The sequence below is a fragment of the Poeciliopsis prolifica genome, unplaced genomic scaffold, assembly GCF_027474105.1.
Source record: "Poeciliopsis prolifica strain line A6 unplaced genomic scaffold, Auburn_PproV2 SCAFFOLD093, whole genome shotgun sequence".
NCBI lineage: Eukaryota > Metazoa > Chordata > Actinopteri > Cyprinodontiformes > Poeciliidae > Poeciliopsis > Poeciliopsis prolifica.
Window position 1 is genome coordinate 938,407 of NW_026562468.1, and position 21,145 is coordinate 959,551.

General features: G+C 38.7%; 1 protein-coding gene across 12 annotated transcripts in view; it reads left to right on the top strand.

Moving 5' to 3' along the window:
• The window catches only part of foxp1b (forkhead box P1b), a 274,772-nt gene that overhangs the window by 176,393 nt on the left and 77,234 nt on the right, over positions 1–21,145 (top strand). For 11 of the 12 annotated variants that reach the window (XM_055022938.1, XM_055022945.1, XM_055022946.1 and 8 more), the window contains one exon: positions 20,963–21,100. In XM_055022938.1, coding sequence (XP_054878913.1) covers positions 20,963–21,100 — 138 coding nt within the window. Of the gene's footprint in view, positions 1–12,481; positions 12,729–20,962; positions 21,101–21,145 lie in introns of those variants that run through there. The other variant, XM_055022949.1, reaches the window with a different exon arrangement.

The window sequence follows — 21,145 nt, forward strand, 5'->3', positions numbered from 1 at the left end:
GTGAACTTTTGCAGCAAGAACACAGTGTGCAAAAAAAAAAGTACAGCTCAGGATTAAGTTTGCAAACAGGAAATTAGAATTAGCTGTGCAACATGTGCAGTTATGTATTTGCTGCATTATGTGACATTTAGTATAACACACACATGCACACACAAACGTGAGAAAGAAGTTGTGAAGCAGAATGTGTGTGAAAATCCAGTTTTTAAAGTAACAAAATTCCAGCCAAATTAATCAACAAATCTTTTTAGACGTTTGGGTTTAAGGAGGAGGATTTAAAAAAAAATTAAAATGGGAAGAAGGAAAGAAAGACATGCAAAGAAAAGAAAAGGAGCAAAGAAATAAGTCAGCCTGTGCGCTTTTCATCACAATCAACAGGATTATAGGAAGTGGCAGCTTTCTGCCACCAGCAGCAGGAGGCGCCACAGAGCAGCCCGTCTTGTGGGGTGGATGTTCAAGAATGTGGGGGCTTCAAGTAAAAGCAGGGATAGATGCAGGAAACTGTAACAGTTGAAAAAAATCCTTTTCCATAAATTGACTTAATCTAATTTACTTTTAATTCCAACATTGTCACGTCTGTGATGCAATATTTACCTTAATTTCAGATCACTTTCCTTCAAAGACGTATATCTATGTTTAAGAAAGGAGCGCTTGTTTGCTCCAGTGCGAAATTACATGTGACTTTAGTTCGTTGGTAATTCATACAGAGGCCCTCATTCTCTGCTTGCACACACTTGTGGATATATATAATATGTAATACCTCATAGTATCCCATCAGGGCCATACTTTTTTTTTAACAACCTATTGTTCTAAGCTGGGTTTAAAGTCAGATTGTGGAAAAACCCCTTTGTTGTGCAAATGTCTTAGAAATCGCTGAAGAGGATGAAATATGACTGCAATGACCTTTCAGTTGTGTGCATATTTGTCAGATTTCCAAAAAAAGTTGAAAGGATCAAGCTGAAGTATTTTTTTCCCCTGGACGGTGTGGTGGAGGTCGGCAGAGGGGACCGCGGCAGCAGCGGATTCCAGCGTACAGCCAGTTGTTGGTACATAGTGGAACACCAGAGCATCTCCTGCAGACAAAGACTAAATTAAAATTCTAATTTATTAATGTATACAGAGAGCTCGACCAAGCTGTCACTCAGCTATTGAAAAGAGAGAGAGACTGGCTCTCTCTCTCTCCCCCTTGTTTCACTCCCCACCTCTGTACACTTCTCGTGCGGTAGAGCTCAGTCTTGCTGGAGTGTCTTTTTGAAAGTTGCAAATTGCCTGCTTTCTAATGCTGAGTTGCATTTTGTTGACATTATGCAAAAAAAAAGAAAAGCCACAGGTTCAAATAAGTGTTTGTTGATCTCTGAATGATGTATTCTGCTAATTACGTGAGAATGCTTTGGCATACACGCGTAGGTCAAAGCATTCATGAATAAACATCAGCGTCGTTCTGAGGATGTGTTACGCCTCGTTTGTGTTTCTGTTGTTCGTCCTGGTGGTTATATTGTCTCCGCTGCTGGTTGTTTCGTCTCTTTGTGTTTTTCTTATCTTTGCATATCATGTCTGCAAAAAAGTCAGGGACAAGATGGAGCTCTCTGCCACATAATGCCATGTACTGACAGTTCCGTGGGGGCGTTCCCTATATACTTTGACATTCCCTCATTCTGGGATTTTTTTGTACTCTACACCAAGAACTATGACAATCTTAAAAAAAACATTGGGTTTTTATGGTATTACCACTCGCAGTGGGCAGCGGGTCCCCCCGCTGCCCACTGCTGCCTCTGGATGAAGATGCCGTACACTCAGCAGCTCAAAGGCTCTAATCAGAGTGGAGATGCTAGCTGCTGGGAAGCAGCTAAACATACTTGACTGGTCAAAAAACAGTAAATTACATTGACAGAATGACACATGTAATTAAAAGAATCCATGCTGCTTTAGCTTTTTCTTTTTTTTTTCTTTCGTTCTCGCACCTACAGTGGCAGTGAAGAGAGCCAGCTACTCCCACCCTGCTAATTACCATTATCAGTGAAATGGTAGGGTTTGACTCATTAGTTCCATGTGCATTTAATTAGATGCAGGCTGAAATTGGATTTAACTTATTACTTTTTCATGGATCACTTTCTTGTCATCACTTCAAATTGGATTGCAGCCCCAGGTAACTAATTATGCCAGCCGCAGGATCAGGAGTGAAGAAATAGGTAATTAGGAAGAACACTGTCGGACCCTCGCTTGATAGTTCACCAGCACCAGGGTTGGAGGGAGAGAGGGGTGAGTGGGGGGCAGACAGGGGAAGTTTCTGCTATTCTGTGGCGTTGCTCGCTGTAAAGGCTGGTTAACCACAGCTCTTTTGCAAGGGATTCAAGATATGCATCGACCCCCTGCAGGGGATTCTGTGACCCTCAGCTGGGCCTCGATGTTGTTTCAACATGTCTCTGCTTGCACATTATGCTTGTTCTTCATTCAAACCTTGTCCATTGGACAGAAGTTTACATATATGGCACTGTTGCAGAGAAGTATCCTCCCCTCCAGAAATAGTTTGAATTTTACTGTATGAATGACTGGGCTACAATGGTTAACACTTTCTATGTTTCCGTTTGCAGAAATTGGAATTGTGAAAATAAATTTGCTTAATGGAAATGCAGCAATTTTGAAAAAAAAATTCTCTGAAACTTTTTTGTGTGTTTTTTTCAGCTGTATCAGAATTTGTGTGTTTTGCAAAACTGCAATGGAAACAAATTTTTCACATCACACAAGTCATGTGATCAACAACCAGAAATTCCTACTGGTGGAAATGACAAAGAAGACAGGAGGTGGTATTAGGGCAATGTCTTATTAACATACATAAGTGTGATTTTAATTGTGTTTCTGATTTAATGGAAACAACACAATTGCGGAATTGTGTTTTTTTGACATTAGTGACATGTCCACAATGTTTAGAGCACATTTGCAATGGAGATGCAACACCAAGAGAGTTCTAGTTTCAATTTCCAGTTAGGGGTCTTTCTGCATGGAGTTTTCATGTTATTCTCATGCATGTGAAAATTCCCTGCAGGTATTCCAGCTTCTTTTAACAGACCAGGAATGCTAAGAAATTTTGAATTTGCGCAAATTCATAATAAAGATGTTTGTCAGAGGTGTTCAGATGTAATGTTGATACAGGAAATCGGACCGATATCAACCATACATGAGTATTGAATTATATTGAACTGCTTCACAGGATCACGTTACATTGCTTGGCCAATCAGTGCTACGGGGAATTTAGTGCGTGGAGTAGTCAACGGCTGTCATAGCTGTATTATGTGTTTTTTTTCTCAATTCTTTGATCCATACTAAACATGTCGAGCAAAAAAAGAAAGTGGTCAGTCGGACGAATATGTACAACATGGGTGGTCAATATGTCGATCGAAGGTGACAGTAGGTGACAAACGGAACGCCGCCAGGACGTTGAGACCAGCACTTCCTCTTCTGACAGGCGTCTCAAAATATTCACCAAGATCCAAAATGTTTGTAGCTTCATTAAAGAATAATAATTTTTAAAAAATCAATAAAATGTGTTGAAATCAATAATCTCAGTAATTATTGTTTCAACAAGGTGTTGTGCAATTCAATGCATTTCGGTTCCATTAACAAAAAAAAAAGGCGACTCAAAGACCGACTGATGAGCAGAGCAGGAATTTAAATGAGCTAATCAACCACCACTGTGTTCATGAAAGGCTTATTAATAATTAATAAATAAATATGACCCCTGGAAACCTGATATTTTAACAGACTGAATGTTATGTTTTTAACGTAATCTCTGCTCGGCTTGCGGGCCTCATGTGGTTTCCATGGCAATGGGTGTGCTTAACCACAAAGAGAGACGGAGAGTAAAAAGGTGCGAGTGGTTCTGAGTTGTTCGGGTTATTCTACTTTGTTTTCCTTCGCTGTGGTTCATCACAGCCGCTGGAGTTTCTGAACATTCAATAAACGACAGACTTGGACTGATGACCTCATTCGTTTGCAATAAACGTCACAACCAACATCAAATAGGACACATATATTTGATTAAGTTTTAACAAAAAAAATGGCTTCTACCACAATAATTATGTGAAATTAAATTAATTATATCCCAGATTCAGCAGATTTGCCTTTCCCTCTGCAGAGCTCTTTGGTTCCTCCCATCAGTCTGCAGTTTCTCATATTGATGTCATCAAACCAAATTTCAGATCCACCATAACTGACTGACAGCTGCTGGCCTCAGGTTTACAACCAGCTTCTGACTGAGAAACCAGTAACCTGCTGAAACCAGTAACCTGCTGAAACCAGTAACCTGCTCCCAGTGTCAGAATCTCACTGAGGAAGAAACTGCATTAGGTTTTCTATCACTTTATCATTTCTGATAAAACTGATGGATATATAATAGTATAGAAAATGAGTCAACAGGGTTTCATTTACAATTTTTATGTCTTCGTGTCATGAGGTAGATCTCTGCCAGCTGGTGAAAGAAAAAAAGTAGATTTTGGTCTCAAAAGGTTTGTGCTATCCTGATGTACAACATGGATTCATGTGTATAGGAGTCAGAGTCCCATCTGCATGAACTGCAGTTGAGCAACTCTAGTCTCACACCGGTAAAACTAAGAGAACACTTCTTGAAGTTACCTGGAGATGGGGAAAAGTAAAAAGTATTCATCACTCAATTTTGAGCAAGGTGATATTTTGCTCATCTGACATTTAACTATGTCAGGTCTCCTTTTCCCAAGCTTGGGAGAAAAACTAGCATTTGAGGAGTTTCTCTTTTCAAAAGGAACACACATCATGCTGTTTGTTTAACTAGCATTAAATCTTCCTGCATTTTCCTTACAAAGCTGCCAGAGATTCCAGAAAAAATTTCCTCCACAGAAGAAAATTGCCCGGTATATATATATATATATATATATATATATATATATATATATATATATATATATATATATATATATATATATATATATATATATATATATATTCTGCAGTTCTATACCATTGGTTTTACACAAGCCCCAAGAGAACCTCAGCTCTTTGTTATCATAAAATATCTCCACAGGAGGCCGAAATGAAATCTCCTGAATGCGTCTGTATCGCTCTGAGGTGATACAATTTGTCAGTTCTGATCTAACCCAACAGCCAGCTGTCTCTTCTGCTGCGTATTTTCCTTGTCACGCTGTATAAATGCATCATTTGAAAGGTACACATTAAAACCAGGTTTGGGATAAATCCCATCAGGAAGGAGTCACCTATCCCATGCAGACAAGCTGAGACTTGGCAGTAATGAAAGTCGCTGTTGGAGCTTCCTCCTAGCCAAGACGATGACTTTCTCATTGACCGGAGACACAGTGCTGGGAGCAACTCTGCCATATTCACGAACCTCTCTTTATTGGAGGCCGCTTGATGTTTCCCTTCAAGCGGCAAGACCTCTCAAGCCACAAACCTCCCCCATGCTCCCCTTACTTCCCACCTCCATTACTGAATGATCCGTGCTGCAACACAGGAACACACTTCCCCTTTTAAAATTTTGTTTTATCTCCATGTCATGCTCTGGCATTATATCTTGATGTCAGGCATGTGTTGTTTAGAGTGATTCACAGGCCCTTTGCCGAGGGGTGGAAGGATGGATGGGAGCACAGTCAGGCATGGCATTAATAAACACTAACAGCTATGCAAGGTGCAGTCAAGTCAGCATGAGCTCACAAAGCAATTTTTCCTAGGGTGTCACAGCACATTTTTGGCAGCTTGGCAACTCTTGAGTCTATTTTCACTTTTGTTCAAAAGAGAGAAAACTGTTAACAGTTAACGTTTGTTTTTTGTTAAACATTTTTCATTTTTTTCATAAAGCTCAAGTCATTGTATGGAATGATTCACTCTTATTTTTAAGTCATGTATTTCTCAAAATAATGTTAGCAAACTATTACCTGGCTAGCAAGCATAATATATTGTTTTTGTTATGTTGTTAAAATGTATGATTTAATTAGGCTCTGAGGTCACAAAAACAACATATAAACTTTACATTACGATTTGGTATATTCTCTCGATAAGTATGGTCTTATTTTTAAATATATCCAAACTTCTGCATTCTTCTGCCTATTTTGAGGGTCAATGACTATTGAAAAACTATTTTTCACACACCTCTTGCAGAGTTTTTTTTTTTTTCAAAGAAAATCCAGCAGATTTTTATGAAAAATATCAGATGCTTCTGATATTATAAGTATAAAATACTGTTGATCTAAAAAAAAAAAGTTTTTGGCTAAAACAGTTTACTGCAATAAAATAAATCACTGTATTTCTTTTGGGTGTTTTCAGTTTGTTCAAATCAGCAATGTTAATTGTATACAAAAATTAATAAATAAATATTAAATAACTTGTAAGTGGGATTATGAGGGGAAAGATATAGGTATTACAATTAATTGTTTTTCAGTTGCAATACCTATAATTTATTTCCAATCTTGAATAATAATAGTTGAATAATTATCAGTCAAAATAATTGGGATCTCATTAATGATAAAAATAATGTGAAAATGATGGGAATTGTTTTTATTTTCATAGTCAGGCACCATTCATTTCTGTTTTCCTTGATAATACAACAATAAAATCATATTATTTTTTTACTCAAATTTATCATTCTGTGAAAATCTAAAAAAAAAATCCTCAGAAATAAAGGAAGTAATGTTCCGAACGAGAACCCGTCTATACATCATTTTTGAAATATTTCTGCCGGGTTCGTCTGGTTATTGTTGGAAATGGAACAAGCTTACAAATACAGGAAAAAGGTTAACTAAGGAATTAATCATAGTGGTTAGTTGTGCTGTGAATTTACAAAGCCTCATTCTTTTAAAAGTGATGACAGGAGCCACCCCCAGACAAATATGCTTCTAGATTTCTACTCTAGTCTGGACAATAGTGAGAGATGAAAGAGCTACTTATTATGCTTTGTTTCTTAAATAAAGCTTCAGATTTAAAAATGTTGTTATTTTTATCTCCCCATACACCCCACAGTCAGAATTGTTGCCTTTCTAAAATATTCAGCACAGGGTTTTTTCGTTTTAATTTAATTTTCGATTTAAATCAGAGGTGAATCAATTGCCGAACAAGACTTGGCAGAAATTCCCCCGCCTACCTTAAATTGACGCTTTCTCAAAGCCATGAGTGTTCTTGTTTTGACTAAGTGAAAAACCACAGCAAAGGCAGAGCACGGTGAAACCAAGCTTCGTTATACTCTAGTTGGCATATTACCTCAGGAAATATTTTGCAAATACAGAGTTCACATGTGCTGACTAAACAATGCGTTCCTGAACGCTGAAATTAAAAGTAAATAACCAAACCCATTTAAACAGACCGGGAGGAAGAGAGTGAGTCAGCCATGACTTACTGTAACTCCGCTTTGCTTTGGGTGATAACTTCGTTCACAATAAATATGACTTATTCTAGGTATCCGCAGGAGGATTGGCTGACTGCATGGGTTTACTGTCTTGTCAAATTATAGCATGAACATGAGGTTTTATTTTACTAATGCTTGCTAAAACACCACTCAAACAAAAGATAAAAATCTGCCTTGTTAAATCATATAAACATGTTTAATGCAGAAGCATGAAATGAGTACAAGAATATGGAATACTATTAATCTGAAACAAATCGTGATACCATTTGCTCGGTTATCATTGAATGGCAAACAAACACACCTTGAAAAGGTCCTTTCTGACAGTATGGTGTAGGTATGGACCTCTCATTGTGCAATAACAGAGTTAAAATGATCACACTGTCAATACATCAATATGGGCCCTCAAAACCTTCACTGCAGCCCTAAGCACAATCAAAATCACTAACATATATCAACAACCTAATTTATATTTGTTCAGTTAAATGTTATTAATTACTTCCAATGATCTATTCTCTTTTTTATAAGAGAATTTCTCTTGCCTGTGCCGCTTCCCATACATTGTGTGGATTATCGATGTTCCATCCAATCAGATTTCAGTATCAATGTGTATTTCAAGGGAGGCCATATCTGCCCAGGGTGCTCCGAATCGGTACTGCAGGCGTATGCTAACTAAAAGATATAGCAGAGGAATGGTGCTTTTGACCAATCAGCTTTTAGATTCGCCTCCCAAGGCCTGCTTCACAGCCGCTGTGGATGGTTAAGCAAACCTCATCCGAAAGTTTTGCTAGCAAAGCGGCACTTGTTTATGCTACGGAGCCCTCTAGGGGACATGAAGGGTTTTTTTTAATTTTTCTTTTGCTTTACCTCTCTAAGTTTTGCGTTCCCTCGCAACGATGTACTGATTAGTTCATGCAGCATCAATGAATACTGCAAGCCTTTCTTACAGTGGCCATGGTGCTTTCTGCGATTATCTGAGATTTTCATAAGGTTTTTCCATCTATGTTAATATCTCATATTAATATTTGAATTTATATAAAAAAATAAAAGGGAACACTCAAATAACACATCCTAGATCTGAATGAATGAAATAAATACGAAAATAATTTCCACCTGTTGTCTATTCCATTTGCACAACAGCAGGTGATATTGATTGTCAATCACTGTTGCTTTCTAAGTGGACAGTTTGATTTCACAGAAGTTTGATTCACTTGGAGTTATATTGTGTTGTTTGAGTGTTCCCTTTATTTTTTGAGCTATATATATAATGATAGAAATGGAGAAATTGATTTGATCTCAGGAATATTTAAAAAGCCATTTTCAAGACAGACTTTTTCTAAAAGACTGTATGTCGTAGAGACTGGGGAGCTTAGTCATGAGCAATACCACTGACAGATTCTGGAGAGCATTTCAGATTAAACAACTGAGATTAGCCTGGAATACAGATCGGATAGAAAATGACTTGCTGATGGAACTGAAATGAAGTGATCAGCTGTTTGTCAGTCATTGAAATTTTCCTGTGTAAAGAGAGGATGAGCACAGTTAGAATGTTGCAGAGCAATGTAGTGAAGTAGACTTTTATTAGGTTTGCTTTAGTAGTCAGCCCGCATCAAATGCTACTAGTTTGCTAGCTGTAATTTTAAAAGAGCATTAACTTAATGAGACTAACTCTTAGTATGGCTTTAGCTTCCACATCATGAATTCTCATGTTTTTTAGAAAAATAAATATTTCCAAATGACCAAACTTGACTTTCTTGTAAGTTTTGAAAAACTCTAGTAACTGTATTTCATCCAGCTTACTGGCAGTGCACAGTGACAAGTTGGCGAGGCATCTTTATGTTCCATACAGCTTGAGAAAACTCTGGTCACGTTTTCTTATATATCAGTAAACAAACTTTAAAATGTAGAATTCAGGCAGGTGAAGTTATTACCCATCATGCCCAATGTCTACTGTAATAATCTGCCTGACCCAAAAAAATGTCACCACCTGGAGTTAACTAAGCAAATAGGTACGAGCCTTCTATCGGATAATTACTGTATCAGCGATTATGTTTTAGCTGGAAACAAGTTATTTCACCACAACTGGTGCAATAAGTTCCTTCTCATTTCTTAAACATCCATGTCGAAAGACACATCCTGCGGTCGTGGAAAAAATGTCAAGTCTGTTAGCGAATGGTCAAATCATCGGCATGCATCAACCACAGACAAACATCTTAGAATATAGCAAAAACTACTAACTGGGTTAAGAATTGTCCAATACATTATTAAAAACTGGAAGGATTATTAAAAACATTTCTTCAAGGAAGAAATATGGCCAGAAAAAAAAATCCTGAATGATCGTGATCAGCTACTACTTAAATGTTTGGTAAAATTAAATTGAAGAAAGACAGCACTAGAACTCCAAGCTATGTTTAATAGTGAAAGTAAGAGCATATATCATTGTCTTACTTTCACTCAAGGGAACTCCAGGGTTTAAGACTGAACCAATGTGTTGCCTTAAGAAAACCACCAATCAGTGAGGCTCACCCAAAAAAAAGGCTTCAATTTTCTTGGCAGCACAAAGATTGGACTGTGGAGCAATGGAAGAAGGTCATGTAATCTGATGAGTCCAGATCTACCCAGAGTTCCAGATGAGGGGTGCATCAGGGTAAGAAGTTAGGCAGGTGAAGTCATTACCCATCATGCCTAATGTCTACTGTATAAGACTGTAGGGACAAGTCCTATTATCTGGGGTTCCAGTAGCTGGTCAGGTTTAGGTTTAGCAACAGAACGTGCTCAAAGAATCACACATAGATTGGCCAGACACTCCCCTCGCAGATTGGTTCCTCCAGAACCCCTAACCTCCAGGTTCTGTGTTACGACTCTGCATTTGCTGTCAGTGTCCAGTGCACAGCAATTCTCCTGTAGATCCACCACTCAGATGGCAATACAGATATGTGCCTCTTATCTTAATATTAATGGTTATAATGCCGTTAAAGTGTGCAACTTTACAGACACGTTCAATCTTGGCTTTTTTTTCACATTTATTGTGCTGTTCATGTTATGGTAGTCTTGATCTTTGCAGTTTTCTGGAGCAAACCTCAATATCATTCACAAGAAATATTGCTTTGACATTAACAAAGACAAAGCGGGACGGATTGTATACCGGTGTGGCTTATTCACTGGCCTGTGTTTGTTTTTTGGAAAAGGTCTTTTGTAACCGGAGCCGAGTCGTTATCTTAGCAGAGTGCGGCCCGGGGCCACACCAGACATTAACTCATACTTTCACTCTAACTCAGGCAGGAAATGGGAGTATTTTATAATGTCATCCACTCTGTCATGAATGCAATCGCTCAGCTCCCTTGTGTAAACTATCACTAGGGACACTGGTTCAAGCCTCAGGAATATTGATTTTTCACTCTGTGTTAAAAAGAAGAAGAAATCTATACAACGTGTGTATCACATCGTCACATACATGTAATTATTTTACACGGCACAGGCACAGAGGAAATGGATTAGAAAGACAATGTGTGAGAGAAGAAGCTTGAACTGTATGTCTGCTAAATTTATCATGAGGCCTTTGGGAGCATTGAAATGAGAACAGTGGCCTATTACTGCTAAGAAGGTGTTTTATTGAGAATACGCCGACATGCCACCCCAGGGAGGACGCTGGGGGAGAGGAGTATGGCCGCAGCTTAAACCACTTTGTGAGTGTGAGTGCATCAGTTGTCTTTTTTTCTTTGCTTGTTATATAGAAAATAAAAGCCCCTGCAACCCTCCATTTAATTATTCCATATGACGACTATTGAAATTGTCACTTTTTGACACTTGAAGGCATTGTAGTCAATAATTTATGTAGGTCAAGCCATCTTTCCCTGAGCTTATTGTTAGTTATTAGCATAGGAGAGCGGTTGCTTCTCAAGCAGACACTTGTGTTTATTTTACCAGCAGTGTTTGCTGACTGGATTGTATCCCAGGAACATTCCTTCATCCTGGGCCAAAAAGAGAAGTTTATGGCTCTCGACATGAGCCGGGGAGGTGTGAAGGGTTAGGTTCCGCCCTGTGTTTGTCACAACTATATGAACAACGCAAGGAGTTAATCTTATCTTTAATTCTTTAAGTTCAATTCGATAGGACTTCATAACACCTCATTAGAGGATTGTTCCTTTTTTTTCATCTTAAATCTATTAGGATGGGAACAAATCTGACCCTTTAGAGATGCTCAGCATCATCAAATGAAATGATGGGGGGTAAGAGAAGGGGACGCTCACTCATGCCTCCCGGTGAGTTCAGCAAGATCCCCAGTAGGTGGCAGGGTCTTGTTTTCTTACCCTACCTGAGTGCACATGGGGTGTTGGAGAGTGTGATGATATCATGACAGTTAATTGTTCTCATTGGAATGGCTGGAATTGGATGGATTGCAGAGCAGCTGCTGTATCGTTAACTGTTAATGTAAGTGGGTTTAAGCTTTTCTGAAGGCAAACTCCAGAGGAAGAGTTTAAAAAACTGCAACAGTTGTTTGGTTTTCTTTTTTTTTTTGGTTACTACTCAAAAAGTTGCATGTTAAACAAAGTTGTCAGAAGAACATATGCTATTTTTTGTTTGTTAAAATTAATAGTGTTTTGTCTTGTGGAAATTTTATGAAGAGTTAACAAAAAAACAGTTGCTGTGTCCAAATGAGTCATGATGTTGTTGCGGCTGTGTAAACATGACCATTTCAACGAACAATAAAGGCACTGATGCGGCTGGTTTCTTTCTTTCTATGACATAGCTGTGTTTACTTATCAACTCTTTAATTAAAGGCCCGTTGTCTTTAAGCCTGCATTGTTTTAGTAGCACGGCCAGAGTCCCAGCAAAAGGGTCAAAGAGCTAATAGCCTTCAACTGAGACTCCCCCCTCACCCCCCTGTTCATTGCTCTCTTTTTTTAAAGGGGGCCCCTCACAAAGGAACAGTTTCACCTACAATACCCCCCTCCCCAACCCCCGTCGCCACATGCCTTTTTTTCACCCCGATTTCAATTGATTATGTTTAGAGAAGGCTGCTTGTGATTGGTTGAGAAGGGCGTGGTTGATTGGATAGTTTTGTATCTTGTCAGCCGGGGAACAACCTCGCGCGTGCAATCTGTCCGTATCCCGAGTAAGGCTGGAGTCTCGGCAGCACCTCTCCTCAACCTGCCCCGCTCCCCAAGCCCGACTGAGCGCCTCACTCTCTCTCTCACTCACTCACTCTCTGTCTCTCTCTCTCTCTCTCTCACTCGCTCACTGTCTCACTCTCTCTCTCTTTCGCTCGCCGCTGAGTTCTCCGCTCTGCTTCACTCCGCACCGCGTGGCCCGACACTCTTGTTTACCCTGCCAGCTAAATGGAGTTTGTCAGGTTTGTCAATATGATTGATTTGTCTGATTTTTGCCAGCTTTCTTGTGTTTAACAACAACAAAAAAGAAAAAAAGAAAAGCAAGAAAAAAGAACTTGACAATTTAATTTGACGGGGGATGTGAAGAAGGAGGAAGGGAGCTTTGTTGTCTGTCCGCTGCTGACTTTCTATCATAGTAACTGTTTATTTTTGTCATGCCATTTCGTAGAAGCAGAGGAGTTATCCCGGGATGTAGTTTGTCACAGAGACCAGTAAGAGAAAGATGATAGTAGATGTGATAGCATCGTATTGTGTTGGGCCGGTTTCTACATGGATACTGAATGTGGATGTGCTGCGTTTTAGAAAATCTAATCCAGATGTTTTTGTTTACTTGTTTGCACTGCTGTTTTATTGCTTGATGGAAGTGAAGGTTTTTATAGAAAGTTTAAAAACATATGTTCTTTATGGAAAAGCTTTATGTAAGCTTTTCTATGAACTTCTGGCAATGTTTGATTAGTTTTATTTACTTTGCTGACAGTCAACCAGTTCTAGGATCTGGTGGTCTACTGCCTCCACTTTGAATTATGGGAAGTTCGTAGAAACACAGGGAATGAGTTATGTGTTTTTTTACACATTGTAACTTTTCATTACTATTAATTATTCTCTTCTTGTTGAGGAAAATTCTCAAGGTAAAACCTTGAAACATGTTTTCCTCTGGGGTTACTTCTGTGTGTATTTGTGAGGATCGTATGCATATATTTTTCTCACTTACGGCTACAGTTCTGGCTAATTCTCACTCTCTTCAGGGTGTCAGAGCGAATTAAGACAGAGGTTGGCGACAGCTCTATATTTGACACAGTCAGTACAAACTGTGTTGTCACTCCACATGTCATTCCGCTGTAAAGTTTAGAGTGCATGAAGCTTTTCTTTATGAGATTTCTCCCCCTTAAAAAAAAAACAAAAAAAACTTTTTCACTATTTCTCTTCCAAACAAAACTAAGAAAAGTGTTGTTGTTTATTCATTTACATTTAACGTTGTTTCTGCTTTATTTTATTTTTTTATAAAGTTTCAACTACTTGCATCAGTGGTCCAAAAACAAAAAAAAGATGCAGGATGGAGGATGGAGGAGCTGCAGCGTCCTCGCCGTGCAGCCGTGTGGCCGGGACTAGCGAAGTTTGCTTGGGGGGAGGGCAAGTAAAGAGGGGAGTGTTGGACTGCGAGCTGATTAGGTTGACAGTTTGTAATCAAAGTCGATTTATTGTTCATTAGTCGTGCATTAGCCCTTTCAGGCAAGAGAGTTACATGTGCAGTTGCAGCACCTGTCATTTCTAAAACTACCACATAGGGAATCAAATAGTATCTGTGTACCCAAAGAAAGAAAAAAGAGTGGTGGGATGCACCCCCACACGTTTAACTTATTGTTAAAGTTTGGAAGTGATATAGGGAATCACCAGCTGCCGTCTTCAGTTACTTGCTGGTATTTCCATGTGAAAACAAACATATTTTCACTTGGAAATGACTTCCCCCACACCTTCCTTTTCTGTAGCACTTGAAGTGTGCATATCTCTGTTCACAAAAAAGGCCATTAACTTTACACTCGTGCTGTCATGTGCCCGAAAAGGTTGAAATGCCAAATGACAATAAGATAACACGATAAGGAAATCTGCTTTTATCTCTCATCCAAAGTCATGAGGATGTCAGGTTAGTAGTTGACATGTTAGGGAGAAAATTATTCATTTTTACACTTTTTAAGTTGCTGTTTGCATATTTCAGTAAAATATTAATACGAACGGCATAAAGAAACTTGGAAAGAACATGCGCCTGCTGTCATGGAAAAGAGGATTAGCCAGCAGAAAATAGAAACAATCCATACGAAGGATGTATCCGCCTTGTCTGAGACTTTGACTACAGTTCCAGTTGAGGAGGATTTTTTAGGGGCTGCCATCTTAATTAAATCTCAACCCGCTCAAACAATGCCTCTGAAAGCGTGTGGCGCTTCGCGACCACGCCGAAGTGGTGAACTGTGGAACACAGGCACGCAGATTATGGTGACAGTGCAAAGGTGAAACCGTTGAGCAGCGGTGTGTGTGTGTAGGAACAGACAGACTGAATATATAAGCTAAAACTTATATTTAGCCAAAAAGGTGTGAAATACACACCTGGAGAAATGGCCTGAAAAGTAAAAAAAAAATAACAAGGCATTTCTAAAATAATTCAAGTTTAAATTAATCATTGCATCAGATTTAGTCATTTTTTGCTTTAAATTCTAGAAAATATGCTTAGTTTTAAGAAATACTTCAATATAATATTGTGATATATAAAATTTTATTTATGTTAGGGACTAAATGTGTGTGTCAGAAGCGAAAAAGTCACCTGCCTTCGGTATTACTTTCGATACTGCCGGCTGACTCGTCTCACTCTGAGTTTGTTTTAACGGAACACTGGGTTTGGGGGCCTCTGCTAGAAAAAAATATTTCTATTTGACACGTTAATTAAAATGTAGTTTGAGCTTTTTATTTTTACACTTGCCGTTGATATTTTTTGGCCCCATCGGCCTCCAGAAATAAAACCCAGAATATGCAGCGCAACTAAACTAAAGGTGGCTGTGAACACCCCGATTATTTTAGCTGTAAATATTTACCAAGCTTCCTGATTGTGGATAACGAGGAAAAAGTGAACACCCCTCAGATGAGGTGAGCTGACAAATTGCTTTGCTCTTTTATTTTTTATTGTTTTTAAACTCATTCTTATAATTAGAAATGATTGTCCTGCTGAAGAATTTTTAATATTTCTTCCATATGCAATAATAAAAGCTATTATTGTACTGTAAAAATCTGCAGTTTCTCTATCTGAGGGAAGAAAATACTCTCCACATGAGAGATTTCAATCAACCTGAATGGCTAATATGGAATTAGTCCTTCCAGTCTTGTCAGTGGCTAATTATGTTCACACATCACTTGAATACAATAGCTGCCGTGAAATCCTCATTTTGGCAATGTTTCCACGCAGGAGATCATAGTCGGCATGTGAAGTCGTTTCTTCCCCACGACCCCCTTCCCGTCATCCTACAGTCGGCCAAGGTAGAAAAAAAAACAGAAAAACAACAGCAGACGGACTCCGGTCTGATTTCTTCAGGGCTTATTTGTATCTTTGGGTGGGAGGTGTTTTTTTTCCCCCTTACTTTTTTCATTCTATTTGATTAATTCGCCCCACCCAGAAAACAAGATGACTCCAGGGAGCATTTTTATATTTTTATCTATTTTACATCTCTATCAGCCTTGCTGTAGCTTTTTTCCCTAAGAAGGAGACTGTCCCACTGATATTCACCTTCCTTTCCTTCATTTCATGTGTGTGTGCATATATATGTGTGTAATGACAGCGACTGTCTTGTAGCTCTTTCCGCTGTCCCTTCACACCTAGTTTGGCCTCTGGCTTGTGATTCAACATAGGCATTCCTGAGGTTCTCCTAGTGTTATAACCCTGAGAAAATTATGATGGCATCCCTGTATTAACACTTATATTTAATAAGTTATGAAAGCAAAAATTACCAAAGTACAACTAAAATTCCTTCTGTTGCTAAAATGATTAAACATATGAGCTATTATAGTTATGTATATAGATTTACATGTATCACATTGTTATAAATACAAATGTGATTTTTTAACTAGAATTTATATATATATATATATAAAACAGCATATGTTTCCTATATTTTTTTGCTATGCAGTATTTTATGAGCTGCAAATGTCTGTATGTACTGGTTGCTGTGAAGAGTTTACATTTGTGCATCTGTTTCTGTCTACGTGTGTGTGTATGTTTGGCCAGCAGGCCCATGCTGGTACAGTATTTTGCCTGCAGTTACTCTGCAGCTGTGTGAGAATGTTCCTGCTCTTTTGAATGTTTATGTACGGGGAGGCACCTGGAGAGTGCCACACCTTTGTGAAATTCATAAACGTCAGCTATTTCTGGCATCCTCGGAGTGTCCTCTTTTTCCCACACACACACTTCTCGTAGAGCTCGGCTCCACGTATCCCTCCAGTTATTAGTCCGGGTCTGATCCTGTTTTTTAGGGGTGGGGGCGCTGTGAGGGAGTACTCTAAATGGTGACTGGCATTGTGTGTTTTTTGCGTTAAATGGGCAGGATACAGTGGCCAAGGCAGTATTTAACAGTTAAAGTACCCTCTCCTCCTTTGGCCCATCCCCATCCATGTCACACACCCCCACCCCCTCCGGCCATTCTACTCAATAGTTTCCTCCCCCCGCTTTGCCCTCCTTTCAGAGAGATTTTCACTCCTTTAGCACAGGATTAAATGATAGTAGTTACATTGATCAATAGGTTAAGAAGCACACAATCCCTCTTGCTGCTAATGACCTTAGTAGTAATGGGTAATAAAATGGGGGTCTGTAATAGCCTCTGCAAAGAGAGGAAGCTGCCCTTACTGTTACTATGAGTCTAACAAAAACAAAGTGTGAAACCATGAATTCACACTGTTACGCTGAAGGATGGACTGAAGTAGGGAGCTATCGCCTAGGTTTGTAAAGCAGCTGTTACTTTTGAGTTTAATTATCATTTTCTCCTACTGAGCTATCCACTGTTGTGGAGCTACAAGAAAACAAATGAAGGAGTGCACCTACATTAATAAATGTATTATTTGTTGCAGGATAATACATTTAAACTTTAATTTATTGCCACTTTATTAAGTAATCTGAGATCTAATAACTGGAGGGATACGTGGAGCCTAGCTCTATGATATTTTGTCTGATTTTCCACAATCAGACGATATTTACATGTTATTATCCACCAATCTTAACTACATCTGCAAAGTTCTGAAAATCAGCCACTTTCACATATTTCCATTCAATTCCAGTGCATTTCATCAGGGACATGATGAAACCACATCAGGCATGGTTTTGTATGCTATTTTTTTAGCCACAAGTTGAATTACAAACCCAATCCTTCCCAGGTATTTTCTTTGTTTTTCAATGAACTAAGATGATCAGTTATTAAAAAATTAAATAAATTGATACTGGTAAAAACTGGAATGCCAGGTTATTTAAATGAGCCACTAGCTACAGTTGGTGCCCCCTTATATATGTGTATTTCTTTGTAAAATTTATTTGTATAGCACATTTCAGCATAACATTATATCATAGTAACATATGCGTTCATCAATTATGAAATGAGCAGTTAACATTACATTTTGTTAAATGCCATCATCAAAATCATGAAGCAAATACACATCAAATATGTGCAACTTTTTCCTGCTTAAAAAAAAGACAAACATGCAGTAGAATTAAACATCTAAAAAATCAGGTGGTATTTCTAATCCTCTAGGCATCCATTAATAAGTGTATTAGGACATATTGGACTCGCATCTCAGTAAGACGGGGGCTGCTCCGTTGACCTTCAAAATGTTCATCAAAATTAGTGATGCTCTGGAAAAAAGGACTTCAGTGGATAATGACTGTGAAATTAGGAAATGGGGGGGATGGGGCTACGCAAATAACAAGACAAGATGAACTGCATATTAAGACGTAACACAGTGGGGAATTAATATTGCATTTTGTTCCCTGTGCCTCAATGCTGGAAATGAGAAATGTGGAGCTGTTGGTCCTGGGTGGGGCCCTGGCCTCGTAGTCTGGCTCAACAAACATAGCGGAGAACTTCAAAGCTGCTTCTTCTTCATCTCATATCACAGCCCCTTTCTTCTGCTGACGATGGCATGGCTTTGTTTTTGTTTAATGCTAAGAAATATAATTAAACTCATACGGGATGTCCAAAAGAAACATTTTAAACAGCTAAATTATATTCAGAAACACATGAAAAATTCAAAGGGCTGTCATTAGCTCTGAGACGGCTCTGAAATGTGGCTTCCTCTGTGACGATGGGGTGTCAGCATCAGCATGGACTGTTGACAGGAGCAGAGATGTTCTTGTGTATTTCTTGTCGCTGTCTTCGCGCAAAAAAAAAGTACAATAGACATAATATCCAGCGCAGTTCCTCGCTGTTTGTCATTTGAATGTTAAGGTAAGGGGATTTTAATGGCGTTTCCCATCACAGAGGCGAGTGGCGGCGTTCCCCGACACACTCCGACTGCCTCGTGTCATCGGAGCAATTAAGGCTCTCTGACAACTATGGACGCTCTCTCAATGTCACAACAAATCACTTTTTTGGAGGAGTCATGCACTTACACCTATCCCTCAATAGAGTTTTTTTGCCACCGCGGTTCCTCCTCCTCCTCCCTTTCTTGCTCCTCCTTGGGGCTATCTGCGTCTGTAAAACAGCACATCGCTGCTGACAGCGTCTCTAATGAGATAGTCGGACATGACACGGCGAGTGGGAGCAGTGAGTGAACCACAGGAGTTTTAGATGGAGTCTTTCACATCCTCAGTGGGCACTCACGAAATGCTTAAAAAAGCACACACACACACACACACACACACACACACACACACACACACACACACACACACACACACACACACACACACACACAGTTTTGAGGTATTGACACAAATATACAACATGGTGAGATCACTTTCAATTTAAAAAAGTAATACAACATGTTGTCCAATATAGTCATAATAATCTAATCTATACTGTTATTTTTGTTGTTTTGACTTGTATTTTAATTCAGTAGTATTTTCCTTTTCCTTTCGTTTGTCCATTTTATAGCATTCAGAGCAGGTTCATATTTAGAGTGACTGCTCTTTAATTTTCTAAACCATGATTATGATTTACATGATGAACTAATCCACCTAAATTAGGGAAGAACAATATAGCCGTACTGATCTGGATATCGGCCGATGACAGTCATGTTCCAACTTATCAGTATTGGTTCAATATTAATCAACTATTAACATATCAAAATTCATCTGGTAGATAAAACCAAGCTTATATTAACAACCGATATTTATTTCCAACTTGTTGCCATTTGGGAAGTGGAGCAGGTTGATCATGTAAAAGTGACAGTGATGTAGCAAAGCATTGTGGGGAGGTTGACTGAAACAGCAACTTCTTCAACGCTTATTTATACCACATAAACACCCAGTCCAGCTAGTCGCTTGCAGGAGTTATAAATAGAGTGCATATCTGTTCATAATTCAGCCTCAAGTGCATTCCAATAACATGATGCTCCTGCCACCGTGTTTCATTGATGGAAAGAAAACTAGTTTTGCATTAGCAAAGTGTTGGGTTCCCCCCTGAAAGGCACTTAACCTGTTTTCTCACAGATTTGTTTGTGTATGAATCTGTGTGCATTTGAGAGTTTCAACAGAGCAACTGTGACAAAAAGCACAATTTGACTTCAGTCCATTTATTATTTTATATGTTGGGCAGCTTAAAGAGCAATCTCAGAAGGTACTACAACAAAAACAGATCTTGATGAATGAGTGGAGCATAAGAAAGGGAGTTTCTAAAGATGGGATTTCAGATCAAGTAATCATTGAAACTACATAAAGCAGGGATATGTTCTGTTATTTGCTGACTGTATTTTTGACTGTGTACAGTACATTTCTGTTTTTAATAATTAACTTGTGAAGATAGGGAATGGATATGACTCATGATTTAGTCAAAGGATCCCTCTACCAGAGATGGCAAACTCAATTTCAAAGAGCCGGTTATGGCAGAATTGTTACAATCTTAAAAATCTTAAAATTTGCTGGACGACATCATTATAATTATCCTAATATTATAATAGGACAATTCTGTTGATTTGAGATCATTTTTAAGTGATATGTTTACAACGGCTTAATAATGCAAGTTCACTGCCTTAAACACTAGTGAACCATAATTTTGAACAGCATACTAGAAAGAGACAACGTTTTAGATATCCAAAATAAAACACCAAACAACCAAAACAATAAATGAAACAGAAATAAAATAAAAAACACAACCAAAACTATAAATAAAATCCATTATGAACTCAGTAAACAAAATTGCCCTTCACAAAATATTAATCATCAAAATGAAAATTGTGCAATTAATTGTTTAATTACTTTTTGTGACAGGCTGAACTGACATACTGTTTGACATCTTTTCACATTGATGCCATTTGGCTATATCAATAAAAACTGCTTTTATTGGATTTATTAAATTATATTTAAGCACAGCTGTGATCTTGAAGTCCTCAGAGATTTAGAGGGCCACGGAAATAACTGCGTGGGCCGGATTTGGCAGCTCAATGTTTAGTTATCCTTAGACAAAGTAAGTTGGCTTTTGCCTTTTTTTTTCCTCACTGCAACTTGTCTGTGCAGGTTCCAGTGTCAGTGGCTATGATGACACCTCAAGTGATAACTCCACAGCAAATGCAGCAGATTCTTCAGCAGCAAGTCCTGAGCCCTCAGCAGCTCCAGGTCCTCCTCCAGCAGCAGCAGGCCCTCATGCTACAGCAGGTAAAATGCTCCACGCTGTTACTGACTCACTTCTTTCAGACACAA